The 16728-nt window shown below is 37.3% G+C and overlaps 1 protein-coding gene across 1 annotated transcript; it reads right to left on the reverse strand.

Moving 5' to 3' along the window:
* Positions 1 to 10255: 10255 nt before the first annotated feature.
* LOC129910621 (SUMO-activating enzyme subunit 2) lies at positions 10256 to 15946 on the reverse strand. Its single transcript, XM_055988054.1, has 5 exons — positions 15792 to 15946; positions 15581 to 15735; positions 15211 to 15498; positions 11367 to 11890; positions 10256 to 11305 (listed from the first exon to the last, which is right to left on the reverse strand). The coding sequence occupies exons 1-5, from the start codon at positions 15933 to 15935 to the stop codon at positions 10368 to 10370; spliced, it is 2049 nt and encodes a 682-aa protein (XP_055844029.1). The 5' UTR covers positions 15936 to 15946; the 3' UTR covers positions 10256 to 10367.
* Positions 15947 to 16728: the final 782 nt, after the last annotated feature.

Below are 16728 nucleotides of genomic sequence, written 5' to 3' on the forward strand. Positions count from 1 at the left end.
GGCGAGTAAAAATGAATATTGTATGTAAAATGGCTTATTAAATATAAAACGTTACCAAACTGCATTTTATTTTATTTCAACATTTTGAAAGGAAAATATTAGAAAACCAATTCTCACTCGCAATGCGGCAGTGGAGATTAGTTTTGTAACTCAATAAGAAGATATTTTTTTTTTGTTACAAAGCCAAATTCTTCTCCGTTATCGAATACAGTCGTAATCTCGAAAAGGACCACAACTCGCCCACTTTAATGCTCCACATGTGGGGGTCTTAATGTGAACATCAATGACTAAACCCAATAACTGGTCTATGCGCATTAGGGTGTCCGTTATTTCCCAAAGTGATGTTTTCGGGGGTGACACCCCCCAGATCGAAAATGTAGGGCCTAAATACGGGGAATTTAGCAAAAACAAATTTTTTGGAGGTCATTAACCCGTGCCTCTAGGGTCATACTTTCCCCATACAAATTTGTATGGGAAATTTTTAACTCATACATAAAATTTTTTTTCTCTCGAGTTAAATCATCTATTTTTAAAATGTTTGTTGATTCTGGTTGCAAAATAGTTTATTTAAAAGATTACATTCAAAATTTCCAGTTAAAAATTTTTTTTATATTTTATTTCGGTTTTTGAAATTATTAGCTGTTTTCGTAGTTTTTGCTTTCACCTATCACATAATTTTAAATGCAGTTTTATTGATTTTTAATTCTTTTCAAATATTGCATTCAAAAATTTTTGTATAAATCAAAAATTTAAATTTTTTAAAATTTCTATTTGAAATTTTTGCCGTATGGGGAATTTGTATGGGGAAAGTATGACCCTAGAGGCACGGGTTAATAACCTCCAAAAAATTTGTTTTTTGCTAAATTCCCCGTATTTAGGCCCTAAACTTTCGATCTGGGGGGTGTCACCCACGAAAACATCACTTTGGGAAATAACGGACACCCTTATGCGTATAACCGAGGTACCTGATATTTTTAATATCAATAAAGTCTCCAACGTCTTTTACGTTAAGTTATCGATTCAAAATGTTTGTTTTACATTTGTACGTAAACTACTCACGTAATTGAACGGCCGTATTCTCTTATTCGATTCACGTGAAAGTCTGAAATAAGAAGCGTTTAAATGGATTTTTATATTAAACTTAAACAATTTTTTTTTTTCCTTAAAATTAATAAAACAGACGGAAACAACGTTTTGCTTACGAAATTAAGGGTTTTTTTCAAAGCCATCTGTGTGTGGTAAAGGCAGGAAATCTTTCGATTCACGTGAATCGAATAGCAGAATACGGGTGGAAGTCTAAAAAATTTAATTTTATAAAGCCTGGTACGCTGCTCGCGCTAAATTTTAGCCGAGATAAAATTCCCATACAAGTTATCGATAATTTGTATGGGATCCATTTTAGCTCGGCTAAAAATTTTCGATAATTTGTATGGGAGCTAAAATTTAGCGCGAGCTGCATCATGGAGGCGGAAAATTTCAGTAGATATCTGTTTTATAAGAAAATTAACTTATTTTTACTTCAAGAGCGTTCCCGGAAATGACTTTCAGATCATTTTTATGTTCGATAATGTTAGATGATATTCTTTTTTTTGAAAATAAGTTTTCACCTCTACGCCAATACTGTTGTGTCTCGAACTTTCGAAATTAAAAGAAAAGTCGATTCCTTAAAAAACAATAATGAACTTCTTTGTTCTAATGTAAATAAAAAACTAATAATATTTATTTTGACAAACAGAAAAGTATTAAAGCAATTGATAACTAGATTTATATGATTAGTTAAAGTAGAAATTGAGTACAGTAGCTCATATTTATGAATATTAATATACAACACCTATATTGTTTTTTTTTTTATTGTTAAACGAAATGTTAAAATAAAATAGTGTAGTGGCCTTTTTTATCTATCATATTTTTATTGACAAAAAATTATAACTTTAATCTAGAATCATTGCAAAACTACCGTTCCTGGAATGACAGTTAATTGATGTACGCAACATTGAAACATAAATAATTCATGATTTAATTTGTTTATCGATGAAAAAAAAACCGTTTTATTTCAACGATACTCGTTAATCTTTACGACTGCCATTTGCCTATCGTTTGACTTTTGTTTTTATATTGTAATAATATTGTTACGTCTGCCGTTAGAATGTATGTGAATCTCAAAAAAATATTTCTTTCGGTTTGGTTTTGCCAAACGATTTTCTCGTCTTATGTACATCATCGCTCTTTGTTGTGACTATCGTTTACTTCATTATTATTTACTTGCCGCTCGATTCGTTTTAAGTAGTAAATCCCCCAGTATTAGGACTGTTAACAGCCGCTGTAAACGGGGTGTAATAGTATTTACATCCCTGGTGGCTTAGAGCTAAAAGCTCCGGAAATGCAACTGCAGCCAACTTAATATAAAACATTTTCCAAGCGCATTTTAGATAGAAAGTAGTACCCGGCAGGTTATAACCTACAAAATTATATTTAAAACTTAAATATATATAAAAAAAAAAAAAAACTATTGTAAGTATTCATTAATTATGTTATAATAGATTTGAATTAACATATTCTTTTTAATAAAGGATTTTAAGCATCGCTTAGAGAATAAAACATCTAATATCGTGTTTTCTTTTGCGATCGCTGAAGATTAGTTTTGGTTGCCACCAAACTGTGGCAACATTCTTAAAATCAATATATATATGGTTTTTTATATAAATTGATGCGCCTTTTCGACTGCTGTGCACCATGCCTCCAAAGAAAGACCAGAAAGGTGCCTTCACCAGGTCGAATAAGACACCGCGATCACCCCCGAAGGCGGAGGAGTACAATTGCAGGAGCTGCGACGGCCCAGATTCTATGGACGACATGGTCCAGTGCGACACCTGCCAAGCCTGGTACCATTTTGGGTGCGTAGGAGTCACCAATAATGTAAAGGACAAGGAATGGGTTTGCAGCACATGCGCAAACCGACGAGGTAAGAGCTTCCCATTACCTAGTGTTGTAGAAGTAGTTTCCGATAGTCATAGTGCTGCCATATTAGCAGCCCCATATACTGCTGCAGTTGCGCCATATACTGCCCTAAATAGCACAACGAATTATGCCATTACTATTGCCAATAATGCCATGAATGCTGCACTAGATACCACCGTTGACCCTGCCATATTCGACCCGAATACTGCGAGTGCAACACCACGTGCTGTGTCCCAAGCAGCACCTACTTTTGCGATAAATACTGCCCCTATCTGCACTGCCATAGCTCCTGCTACTACATTATGTGCAGTGGTATGTGATGCACCATATTTTTCGAATCTCACATCAGCCTTTGATCCTATATATACTACAAAGGCTGTTTCGTGTACTAAACCAGCTGCCATCACATCCACTACGTTCTCTGCTGCCTGCACTGCCATAGCTCCTGCTACTACATTATGTGCAGTGGTATGTGATGCACCACATTCATCGAATTTCACATCAGCCTTTGATTCTATTCATACTACAAAGGCTGTTTCGTGTCCTGAATCAACTGTCCTCACATCAACTAGCTTCTCTACTCCCTATACTGCCATACCTACTGATGCATTTCACACAGTCGCCACCTCCACATTATGTCCCGAATCATACGCATTCGGTGTAAGTTCAAATGCATCTTTGTACTCTCAGCCATATGGAATGAACATAGCTCCTTCTGCTGCATTACGTTCAGTGGTAAGTGATGCACCATATACTTCGTTCTCCACTTCAGCCTTTGGTTTTACACACCCAAGAAAGGCTGCTTCGTGTATCGAACCATGTACTGCCTCTAATACTGCCACCACCGTCGCTCGCTCTGCTCTACATTCCATTGGCTACGTTTCGTCGTATCCAATTCAACAAAATTCATTTCCAAATCATGATGTTCATCAGATAGATCATTTTCAACCAAATTTACAAATGGTTTTCGAACGCGATACCCAATCAGAAAATAATCAGGTAAGATCTGTCATTGGTAAGGTGGTTACAAAACCAAATTCTCTGACTTTCAACAAACCGTTCAAAGACATGCCCGATTCTGTTGGGGCATTGAACAAAGGTGCCGTCCCAAAACAAACCAGACAACATCCTGCCCCCTCTGCTGCCACGACTTTCGCTTTCAGTCATCCTTCGAATATACGTGACCTTTCTCAAATTCTGCCAAATGCTCCAAATCCCGTAACAGATAGTCTCGCTTCCACTTCTTCAGCTGCTTTTCCAATTGACACGGCATACGTTGTTTCTGCTGCTAATAAGGTAACTCATCTATCATCGAATTCGACTAGGATTTTATCGAATGAAAATCCTATGGCAGTTCCAATTCAACAGCGAAGAAGATCAATTGCCTCCATCAGCTCTAAGGGATCAAAGTTTTCCTACACCAGACACACTCAAATCGAATTGCAATTGCTAAATGAAGAACGAGAACTAAAGGAAAAAAGAGATACCGAGTATTTAGAGAAAAAGTATCAAATCTTGAGCAGGGTAGATATAGAAGATGGCTCTACTGTCACCGATGATGAATCTATTTCTGTGAAGAAAGTGAATGGGTGGCTTAAACACAATTCGAATCCACCACAACCAATGGTATATCACAAAGATTTACTCCCAACAAAAGAAAATCCAATCTCGTTCCCATTGCAAACAAATATCCACTCTTGTGACATCAACAGCACCTGGCCAGGGAATTTCAAAAATCACCAGCCTATAGAAACATCAAAGCAATGTGATTCCGTCATGGTTAACCATCCAGCATTCAATGCAACACAACCGCAACAGTTTGTACCTCTAACATCGTTGCCTTTCCCTCAAGCAACAACACCCGCATTTCCACAGACCTATACAACTGTAACAAATCCACCTACTCGAAGCTTGAACAAAAATCAAATAGCTGCCCGTCATCTAATGTCGAAAGATTTACCAGGCTTCGATGGTAATCCTGAGCAATGGCCTTTATTTATATCAAGCTTTGAGAGGAGCACTGAGCTATGCGGATTTACAGACGAAGAGAATGTGATGAGGCTTAATAAAGCATTAACAGGGAAGGCAAAGGTTGCTGTCAGATGGCTATTGTTGCAACCGAATTGTTTCGGTGAGGTTATGGCGAGACTCAAGACACTATATGGAAGACCAGAACTCATCATACAGACGCTTCTTCAAAAACTTAATGCAACCCCTGCACCCAAGGATGGAAAGTTAGATACGATACTGAACTTTGCTTTGGAAGTACAAAACTTATATGCCACCATTAAAGCAACAGGATTAGATGCCCATTTGAATAATCCTTCACTCTTGACACAACTTGAGAATAAATTACCACCAACTATTCTTCTCAACTGGGGCATTTATAAAATGTCATTATCTGATTGCACTCTCTCTCACTTTAGTGCATGGGTATACCGACTTGCTGAAGCCGCCAACGGAGTTCTAGCCCCCATCAACTCGATTCACCCTACCGAGGCTAAAGGTTTCAGTCGAGGTTCCAAACAAAAGGCTGGATTTCTCAACTCTCACTGCCAAGTGGACGAGAATAACAACAACCTGAAACAAAAATGTTGCATTTGCAAAGAGAGTTGTACCTCCGTAGCCGAGTGTAAGCAATTTAAGGGACTCAGTCGAACTTCTAAATGGGCAAAGGTGAGAGAACACCAACTTTGTGGAAGGTGTCTTAAAAAACACAATTTTCGAAGCTGCCCTTCAACATCGGTTTGTGGCAAAGACAATTGCACCTTCAAACACCACCCACTTTTGCACAACGACCTTAAGAGCAAAGTCAAAGAAGAAGATCAAGAACTGAAAGGCAATGTTTCAGTCCATATGAAGAACCAACAGAGTAAGGTTTGCGGCTCCACCTTGTTCAGAATTGTACCAGTGCTGTTGTATGGAGAGGGAGTTCAGCTTAAAACCTTTGCCTTCCTGGATGATGGGTCGTCGTTGACTCTGATGGATAAAGAACTTGCAGCCCAACTGAATTTAAAGGGAAAAGCACAACCACTATGTTTAAAGTGGACTGGCAACACTCATAGGTACGAGAATGAGTCAGAGGTGTTGTCTTTACGAATTTCAAGCACCGCACCCAATGCGGAGATTTACTCTTTCTCGGATGTCCACACTGTGAAGAACCTTTCTCTACCTTATCAATCTTTGGATTTCAAGAAGCTAGAAAGCAAGTATGAACATCTTAAGGGACTTTCTATCGAGTCATATGAGAATGAGACACCAAGTTTATTAATTGGTCTCAAGCATACAAAGTTGAGTCTCCCTCTCAAGTGTAAAGAAGGAAGTTCAGAGGAACCTGTCGCAACCAAAACGCGTTTGGGATGGATGGTGCATGGTCGATGTCCTGGAAGTGAGTCCGTAGGTCAACATCACAATTTCCATATATGTGAATGCAGCGATACTGAATTGCAACGTCTTGTGAAGGACTTTATATGCATGGATAACTTTGGAATATCGAACCCAGACAAAGTTTTGATGCCTACTGACGATAAGCGAGCGCTAGATCTACTGGATGCTCACACCATTCGAAAGAACGGCCGTTTCGAAACAGCACTTCTCTGGAAGTTCGACAACCTTGACCTACCAAACAGCTTTCCAATGGCAAAAAGGCGATTATCATGTCTTCACAAGAAAATGAAAAGAGATCCGCAGCTAGCTATAGCCCTCGATAAAAAGATTAAAGAATTCATAAACAAAGGTTACGCGAGGAAGCTGTCAACACAGGAAATAGTTGAAGGACGTGACCACTGCTGGTATCTTCCCATTTTCCCAGTATTTAATCCTAACAAACCTGGCAAATTAAGAATTGTATGGGACGCGGCAGCCACCGTGCAAGGTATATCGCTGAACTCCATGCTTTTGAGAGGTCCAGGCCAACTCGTGTCACTAGTTTCTGTTTTATTCAAATTCAGAGAAGACTCGATTGCAATCTTTGGAGACATCATGGAAATGTACCACCAAATCCAAATTCGTGAAAAGGATCAGAACTTTCAAAGATTCTTATGGAGCACCAGTGAAGAAACCGAACCTGAAGTTATCGCAATGCAAGTCATGATCATGGGAGCAACATCTGCCTCTGCTAGCGCACAATACGTGATCAACAAGAATGCCGACGAATTCGCCACAAAGTTTCCAAGAGCAGTCCAATCAATCAAGAACAACCAATATGTTGACGATCTTATGGACAGTACGAGCTCACCGGAAAAGGCCATACAGTTGGCCAAGGAAATCCAATTCGTGCACCAGCAAGGTGGATTCTTCATCCGAAACTGGATTTCAAACTCACCTGAAGTTGTTAAGGCCATGAACAGTCAGTCCAGTGATCAAGTGAATCTCGCCGTAGACATTGAGATGGGAACCGAAAAAGTACTCGGCATGTGGTGGTGCACAGCTTCTGATTGCTTCACTTATAAAATAAACACCAATACAAGCCAAGCAGATGTTCTCTCCGGTCAACGACGACCAACAAAGCGTGAAATACTAAAGATTTTGATGACTATCTTTGACCCTTTAGGTCTACTGGCACATTTTCTCATGTATGTGAAAGTATTACTACAAAACGTTTGGCGATCAAACATCGGATGGGACGAAGAGATCAAAGATGCGGAGTATGAGAAGTGGCTGAGATGGATTCGATACCTACCCGAAATAGCAAATCTAAAAATACCAAGATGTTACTTCGTCAACAATCGTCATCCAGATACCATTACACAGCTGCACGTGTTCGTGGACGCGAGCGAAAATGGATTCGCTGCAGTCGCATATTTGAGAACTGCCAACAACAACTCAGTTAACACTGTCCTCATCGGTGCCAAAACAAGGGTGGCACCACTAAAAAGTCTATCGATCCCAAAACTTGAACTTCAAGCTGCCGTCCTTGGTGTGAGATTCGCGAAATTCATAGCTGAGTCGCATACAATTGACCTATCTCAACGTTTCTTCTGGTCAGACTCCAAAAATGTCCTAAGCTGGATTCGATCAGATCACCGCCGATACAAACCATTTGTAGCCTTTCGCGTTAGCGAGATCTTAGACTCTACTGAAATATCTGATTGGAGATGGATCTCCACCAAAATCAATGTTGCTGATGAAGGAACGAAGTGGCAGAAAGTTCCAGAATTCAAGATGTCCAGCCGCTGGTTTAGAGGTCCGGAATTCCTTAAGTCTCACCCGAGTTTATGGCCCAATGAAATACCATCTGAAAATACTACAAATGAAGAGTTAAGAACATGCTTTGTCGGTGTACATACCTTGGACCGTGAAGAAAACTTTCGTATTAGCTATACTTCCAGCTGGAGAAGGCTAGTCAGAGTAGCGGCTTACGCTCTTCGTTTTGTCTACAATACGAGCGTCAAGAGAAATGAGCGGAAGACAAAAATAATTCACCATCAACGAAAAGGGTACTTGAAGCGAGAAGAACTCCGATGGGCTGAAGCAGAGTTGTTCAGAGAAGCGCAGACTAGTGAGTATTGGGACGAAATTGCAGATTTGACATCTAAACATTGCGTTGAAAAGACAAGTATACTGTACAATTTATGCCCATACCTAGATGCAGATAAAGTGATTCGAGCAAACAGCAGGATACCTTCTTCTATCAACGGAAATGAAGACGTCAAAAGGCCCATCATTCTCCCAAGAAACCATCCAATCACCAAACTTGTTATCATTGATCTCCATACTCGCTTCAACCATCGAAACCACGAATCTGTAGTTAACGAACTTCGACAAAAATTTCATATTGCCCACATGAGATCCGTCTTCAGATCCGTAAGAAGTGAATGTCAAAAATGCAAAAATTGGTCCACTAAGCCGCAACCTCCTATAATGGCTCAACTTCCACCAGCACGAATAGCTCCATTTTGTCGACCATTCTCATTCGTGGGAGTTGACTATTTCGGACCTCTGGCTGTAACTATTCTCCGAAGAACGGAAAAGCGGTGGGGAGTGCTGTTAACGTGTCTTACTACCAGGGCCGTACATATCGAGGTAGCGCACTCATTATCAACAGATTCCTGCATACTAGCTCTTCGAAATTTCATGGCAAGGCGTGGCACACCCATCGAAATCTACAGTGATAATGGAACAAATTTTCACGGAGCAGAGCGAGAACTAAGAGATGCGCTAAAAGAAGTCGACACTGAAAGGATGATGGAGACGTTTACAACAACCACCACCAAATGGACCTTCATCCCACCGGGATCTCCACATATGGGTGGCAGTTGGGAAAGGCTAGTTCGATCAGTGAAAACCTCTTTATATGATATAATGCCAACTCGCAATCCTTCGGATGAACTTTTAAGAAGTATGCTAATAGAGGTCGAAAATATAGTGAACTCGCGGCCGCTGACCTACATTCCCATTGATGACGAAAGTGAGGAAGCTTTGACTCCCAATCACTTCCTTTTGGGGTCTTCAAACGGCAGCAAACCACTCGCAGTATTCGACAATGGCGCTGTGGCACTTAAAAGAAATTGGCTTACATCGCAGCACTATGCGGAACTCTTCTGGCAGCGCTGGGTTAGGGAGTATCTTCCAACGATTACTCGGCGTTCCAAATGGTTTACACCAGCTAAGCCGATTGAAAAGGGTGATATCGTTCTAATCGTCGATCCGCTAAACCCAAGAAACTGTTGGCCCAAAGGCCGGGTAATCGACACTAAGATATCGAAGGATGGACAAGTTCGAAGTGCCTTCGTCCAAACTCAAAGCGGCATATACCAAAGACCAGCAGTCAAGTTGGCAGTTCTTGACGTAAGGTCCCAAAGAAGATGCGAGCCCCAGGTCGAAAATACCAAGGGGGAGTGTTAACAGCCGCTGTAAACGGGGTGTAATAGTATTTACATCCCTGGTGGCTTAGAGCTAAAAGCTCCGGAAATGCAACTGCAGCCAACTTAATATAAAACATTTTCCAAGCGCATTTTAGATAGAAAGTAGTACCCGGCAGGTTATAACCTACAAAATTATATTTAAAACTTAAATATATATAAAAAAAAAAAAAAACTATTGTAAGTATTCATTAATTATGTTATAATAGATTTGAATTAACATATTCTTTTTAATAAAGGATTTTAAGCATCGCTTAGAGAATAAAACATCTAATATCGTGTTTTCTTTTGCGATCGCTGAAGATTAGTTTTGGTTGCCACCAAACTGTGGCAACAAGGACATTTTTCGAGGAAGTTTTTGAGCAACGATTAAATTTCTCGACCAACAAAGTTAGAAAAAAAAAAAAATTATTAAATCCCAATAAAAAACATTATTTTGATTGTATCCATTTTTTTCTTTCTTTTATTTATTGGAAAGAAGATATTTTACATTTACAAGGACATCGAGTTATTATTTAAAAAAATCTTACTTTGACATAAAAAATCTCAATCGATGATGGTGACATCATCGTCATCATCATCCTGCTTGGTGCGTTTGGTGTTAGACGGACCATCAATTGAATCATCATCGTTTGCAGTTGGCTTCCTCTTAGTTGCAACTGAAGCAGACGATGATGAACTGGATTTAGCAGGAGTAGAAGAAGCAGATTCTTTTTCATTTGCATTATTTTTAGCAGGAGAAGCTTCTACTTTTTCTGTGCTATTATTTTCTACTACTTTCGGCTCTTCTTTCTTTTCCTCAACAACAGCAACTTCATCATCGTCTTCAATCAAACACAAATCATCATCATCTTCGACAACTTCAATGCGACTCTTTTTCGACGTAGAAGGACCATCATCAGCATCATCATTAGCACTACGTTTAGTTCCATTTGTCTTCTCAGGAACTGATTCTTCTTGTGGCTTAAGTTGATCTTTATCGGCAATAACTTCAAATAGTGGACCATCACGTTCAGCATCCATATGCCAAACAATAATACTTAATTCATAATTCTGGAAGAAATCATCGACCTTTAACAATGCTCCATCGGTGATTCCCATTTCAGTCATTGTCTTATCATCGTTACATTCAGTTTCACCTTCTTCCGATGATATAACAATAACTCCTTTTGTGTCGATAATGACATCTGGATTGACCATTCCAAGAGCTTTAATCAAAATATCATCACGTAAATCCTTTATCTTGATTTTATTTGTGTCCACCTTTAGATCGATAGCTGGATCAGAGGAACATACATAGCATTTTGGATTGGGAGGAGTAAGGAACTTCTCGGGCACCAACAACTGGTTGCGTGGATTTGGTCGCAGACGCATGTAAACCGATTTACATTTATCGAACTCATCTTGCAAAGCTCTGAATGTATGGAGGACAACAACGCCCGCTGTAATGGCATTTGTTGTGGCAATTGCTGGAATGATGTTACCTGCAATAAAAAAAATTAGCTTATTTCAAGTTAGAAGGAGTGGGCAAAATCAATGCATTACCTGCCATGGATTTAATTTCAAATCGAGACTTTTGTGCTATTTCGAATATATTTGCCCGGATGTTTGCACAAGCTGCTACAAAATCCATCGCTGGTTGATCGTCCTTGTCCCAAACCAGTTTCTCATTATCGGGCGACTTGGCCAACTCTATCTTCAATTTTTGAACGCAATCAGCAAAGACTGCAGCGCTTTCGGCAAATGACCAAACTTTGTGGTATTGCTTCAAAAATTCTTTATTGTCTGAGTTTTTAACCTCATCGAGTAGGACACTATCCCATTTGAGAGGTGAGGGCGGTTTTCGAGTCTTCCAGAGATTAGACATGGATAGCAGATAGTTGATGTCATCAAAGAAGAATTTGTTGAAGAGTGTTTCGGCATCGTAGCCAGCCTCTTCGGCCCATTTGCGGGTGCTGACGCGCTTGACATCACCTTCCTCGGGGTCTTCTTGGTCGCCAACACCAGCTTCAGGGTCGGCTACATCGGGCGATATGTCCTCATCATCAGCTGTCTCACCAAAGAGTTGACTGAAAACATTTTGAAAAGATTTTAAAAAGAATTCATACTCAACAAGGTTTATTCATCTAAAATATTTGCAATTTGCAATTGGCCAAAAAGTTTTATGGAAAGCAATAAATGCAAACAAAAAAAAGCTTTAAATTCAAAATACTTGTCTGAAAACGGAACAAGAAATTGCTAACACGTTTAGCAGTTAGTTACTTTAAATTCAGTACTCAGATACTATTGTTATGATAGTTGGTTTGAATTTGAACTAGTTAATCAGTTAGAACTTGAAAGAACAATAAAAGTAATGAACAATAAAAAGGACTGTTTTGGACTAAATTGCATTATACTTCTTGATTGCGGGTGCGAAACTTCCAACATTTATTAAAAATAAGATTATTTATAATAATCGTTATTGTTTCTTGTTTGAACCTTCATATTTTCTTAAGTTGTTTATTATGTTATCAAAAACACTCCTGTAAGGAGAAGTTTGTTTACATCTGAAACGGGGTCTACAAAAAAATTGAGGTTTGCAATAGGCTGCGTTTTTGGAGGATCTTTTTGCAAAGAGAAGAAATGTTTGAACTTACAAATATGTTGAGGCCTCATCTCTAAACTCTTTGTTCTTCAACCATCGAACCCCGCAATATATTAAAAGAAATTTTGTACACCCGTTTCGGATATAAGCATACTTCTCGTTGCGGGAGTGTCTTTGAAAACGTAGTTAACAAGTCCGAAGAAAATATGAAGGTCCCAATAAGAAACACTCGCAAACCCATTTTTCATGCATCCATGAACAACATTAAGACCATATACCCCAATATCAAGCAGTTGCATAGCATCGCGATCCGTCTCTTTTCACTCTTGCTTGAGTTTTTTTTTTAAATTACATTAACATTTAACCCAACCATACACTTCGAAAAGTGTTTTAAATTGTCTTTGGATTTTACAAAACCTACAAATTCGTTCTCTTAATATCGATTACAGAACCATGCTTTTCATTTCATCGGAGTAACGAAATCCATTTGTCCTTTTTGAGCTACTTTATTAAGTACTTCATCGAAGCAATAACATATTCTTCTGATTTATGTACACATTCAAGGAGTTTATCGTCAAAGGGGCCGGTTATAGCGATCAGGAAAATTTTTTAAATGGATATTTTGTGATGTTTTAATTCGATTTAAAACACAATGCTATTAGCCCAGTCATTTTAGTCATTTTTAAGCCCAATCTGCGGAAAAATTCCTACTGGGCTGAATTTTGGTATACAGCTTAATGACGGCTTTGTTATGAAGATGTGAAAAATCGACATTGATATCGTGTCCGCGTTAAGAGTTTTAGGGGTCAAAAGGTCACGAAAAATTTTTCGCAAATATCACGCGATCTATTGGTCGGAGGTCATCAAAGGTTATATAAAAATTGATGGTCGTGAAATTATCTACAACATATGCCCAGCACATTTTTCTGTAAGATGAACCGTTTCGCGAGTAGAGCGCAGAGAAGGTGACTAGATTACACTCACATACGAAAAAATACATATTTTTGGTTTATTTTGCTCGATTTTTTAGGTTTTTATCGAAGTAGCTTAAATTTTTTTAGTTTTATTAACTTATCTTATTACGTAAATACGGATTAAGTAAAAAAAAATAAAAATTTACATATTGGGATAAAAAATATTATGCAAAAGGGGGAACCACATTTTTTGGAAATGTTGTATGTTTCCCTTTTTTGTACAATAAGTGCCTTCATTATTAAAACACACTTTTTAAACATGGTTCAAATTTAGTTTTCCTTTGATGACCTCCGACCAATAGATCGCGAGATATTTGCGAAAAACTTTTCGTGACCTTTTGACCCCTATCACTCTTAACGCGGACACGATATCAATGTCGATTTTTCACATCTTCATAACAAAGCCGTCATTAAGCTGTATACCAAAATTCATCCCAGTAGGAATTTTTCCGCAGATAAAACCTAAAATTACTGGACTATATACCAATTGATTATAAATAAAAAAAAAAATTTACAATGGAACAATTATTTCTTGTTTCAATTGTATTTATTTGTTTTCCTGATGCAAATTCACTTTTCGTGCCAGCTGATTGAAGTTTGAAGCAAAATGAAACAAATGAAACAAATCGTTCCCCTGAAGTGTTTCAAATTTTTCCTGTTCAGAAAAAGAAATAGGTAGATTTTTGTGTGTCAACTGACGCACATAGGAGTATTTGCAGTAAAAACCTGATGGTCATAAGTCGATTTTCTGAAAATCAAAATTGATACCAAAAAGTTTGGCAAAGAGGGTGCAAAATAAACATATGTCAATATGCTGCACTCATTTTTTTATTTATCGATCGTGTCTTGTTCAAAGTTCAAAGTTAACTGTTACATCTACCTCATTTTTATTCGAATGCAAAGTATTTTGGTAAGTGTTATTCGATATGTGATATCGAAGTGTTGTGATAGAAATCTAAAAAAAAATTAAATGGAGAATTCTTCTTCAGTTATTTATTAATGATATTAATAAAGTTTTGGAAATGTTAGATGGTGTTTTCTATTTTAATTTGGGCTTAGAACTAGTATCTTAAAACTTGATATTTTTGTTAAGTTATTATTTGAACTTTAATGATTTTGTTTTAGTATACCCCGTTATTCTGCGATGAATTGAAACTTATGAGTTAGTTTATATATTCTTTAACACAATGCAACATAAATTGGGTGCTCTTACGTGCTCTTTAGAGAATTGAGGGTCAAATAGTTTTTCACTTTCTGATAGAAAATACTCCTTACTTTATGCAACATTTTTTATTTTTAAATTAAATTTACTGATGTTATTAGTGTATGTTATTTTGGGTGATCTTAATTATGGGGGGGAAAGAGAGAAAAAAAAAAACTGAGAATTGCGTATTAGGGATGAGGAAACAAATTTGAGAAAAATAATGTCGACAGGCGGAGTACATTAATCAAATATTTGAGTTTTTGATAAAAAAAAAATAAAAATAACAAAAACTTAGTTTATATTGTATTTTCTTGTTGAAATTTTCTAACAAAATCTAACATTAACAACAACAACGATTTTTTTGACACAACAACCGAAGTTAACTTTATTTAATAAAAGAACGACCCACTAACAGACTGACAGACTTTCGAGACCCACTTTTTCGCATTCTCTATCAAAGGAAAATTGTTGTTATATTTTTTCTACGAAGTAAAACCCGCTTAAAAGAAACGGTTTTTTTTAAACGGGTTTTACTGTACCCGTATCGCAAGTAAAAAATCCTAGACAGCTTTCCAAAATCCCCAACTTTTTAAACCAATAAAATACACTAAATACAAAAATACTCACTTGAAGAGATGCTTAGCCCAGACAATACAATGAATTGGTTCCGAGGGAGTATTTCGAATGGTGCATCCGGGGAAGGACTTTTGGGCTGCCTTCGGAGTACATTCATAGCATTGTGTTACTCCTTTCTTGATGAGTTCTACTTGACCGTTGTAGCCGGCCGTTCCACTTTCAATCAAAGGAACCTCTGCATTTAAGCACATCCGATTGACATGGTTGCGAGCTTGCCTGTTGTCCAGAGCATTAAGGACTACATTGAATTTCTTAAAGAAACTCACACCGTAGTCAGTACTGAAAGTTGTCAGTTAAAAAATAAGTATTGGAAATCTAGAAGCTATAAGGGAATTAGAACTAAAAAGATAACCTAACTTACTTGAAGATGCTATCATGGTAAGACTTAATCTTGACGGTGGGATTAAATTTGAGTGCACTTTCTTTAGCAACTTCGGCTTTGGACTTGCCAACGTGTTCTTTGTGGAATAGGAATTGCCTGTTGAGATTACTTAAATCGATTGTGTCCAAATCGATCTGGGTAAGTAAATTATAGTAAGTTGCGCTTTTATTCGAATTTTATTGTTACTTACAATTTCAATATCTGGAAATCCAGACAAAACTAAATTCTTTAAAATCTCACAACCAATTCCACCAGCTCCGACAACTAGGATTTTACTTTGGACAATTTTTTCCTGCAAATTTGCGGGGAATACGCCGGGCAGTGCAGCAGCCATTTTTATTTCTATTTTTTTTTGCAAATTAAGAGAAAATAGAATTATGATTCATATGATATAATTTGTAATAGTTACCTTATTTATAAATGTTTTGTTTTTAATTAAATTTGCAAAATTAGACAAAATATACGATATGAATATTGTGAATCCGCGTTTTTTATTTTGCAAAAATATAAATTAAAATAAAATGCGTCAAAATTTGAAACAAGAGAAGACGCCGTGTAGTTCTGTTTGATTTGTAGAATCATTTTTTTTTTCTGATTTTCTAATTTATCACTGAATGATGTGAGTGGAATGATTCAGTAAAAATTATGCAGAGTTCAGATTTGAAGGGGATTTTCCACTGGTAAATTCATATTGGTCCTGTTCCTTTTACTTTTCCGCACATTTTTTCCAACAAAAAGATTTTATGGCACTTTTTCAACATTTTTTTTTTGGTACATTAGGTGTGTTTTTTTTATTTTCTATATAGATTTTGCACAAAAAAACAACATCAAGATATTTGAAATCAAAACAATTTACGTGTTAAAAACAACAAAAATTATCTCCCTCTTTCTAGCAAACCTCACAAGTCACAAAAAATCTCACAAAGTGTGGATGCAATTTGTGATGTTGAATTTGTGAAAAAAAAATCAGTTGAATTTTTTTTTTTTTATTTTTATTTTTTTTTTTTTTTGTTTTGTTTTTATCTTCTTTTTTAGTCATTCAACTGCTTTTTCTGTTGTTTTGAAATGTTAAAGAAGTCATTATTTTTACCTTCACATGTCCCAGCCAGGAATCTATCCCACGTACC

Source organism: Episyrphus balteatus, chromosome 2 (genome assembly GCF_945859705.1).
Source record: "Episyrphus balteatus chromosome 2, idEpiBalt1.1, whole genome shotgun sequence".
In the NCBI taxonomy this organism is placed as follows: Eukaryota; Metazoa; Arthropoda; class Insecta; order Diptera; family Syrphidae; genus Episyrphus; species Episyrphus balteatus.

Coding starts and splice junctions, on each gene's coding strand:
- LOC129910621 (XM_055988054.1), bottom strand. CDS start 15,935: ATGGCTGCTGCACTGCCCGGCGTATTCCCCGCAAATTTGCAGGAAAAA. Junction 15,499..15,580: donor TACCATGATAGCATCTTCAA/GTAAGTTAGGTT, acceptor GACAACTTTCAG/TACTGACTACGGTGTGAGTT. Junction 11,306..11,366: donor TGAAATTAAATCCATGGCAG/GTAATGCATTGA, acceptor TTTTTATTGCAG/GTAACATCATTCCAGCAATT.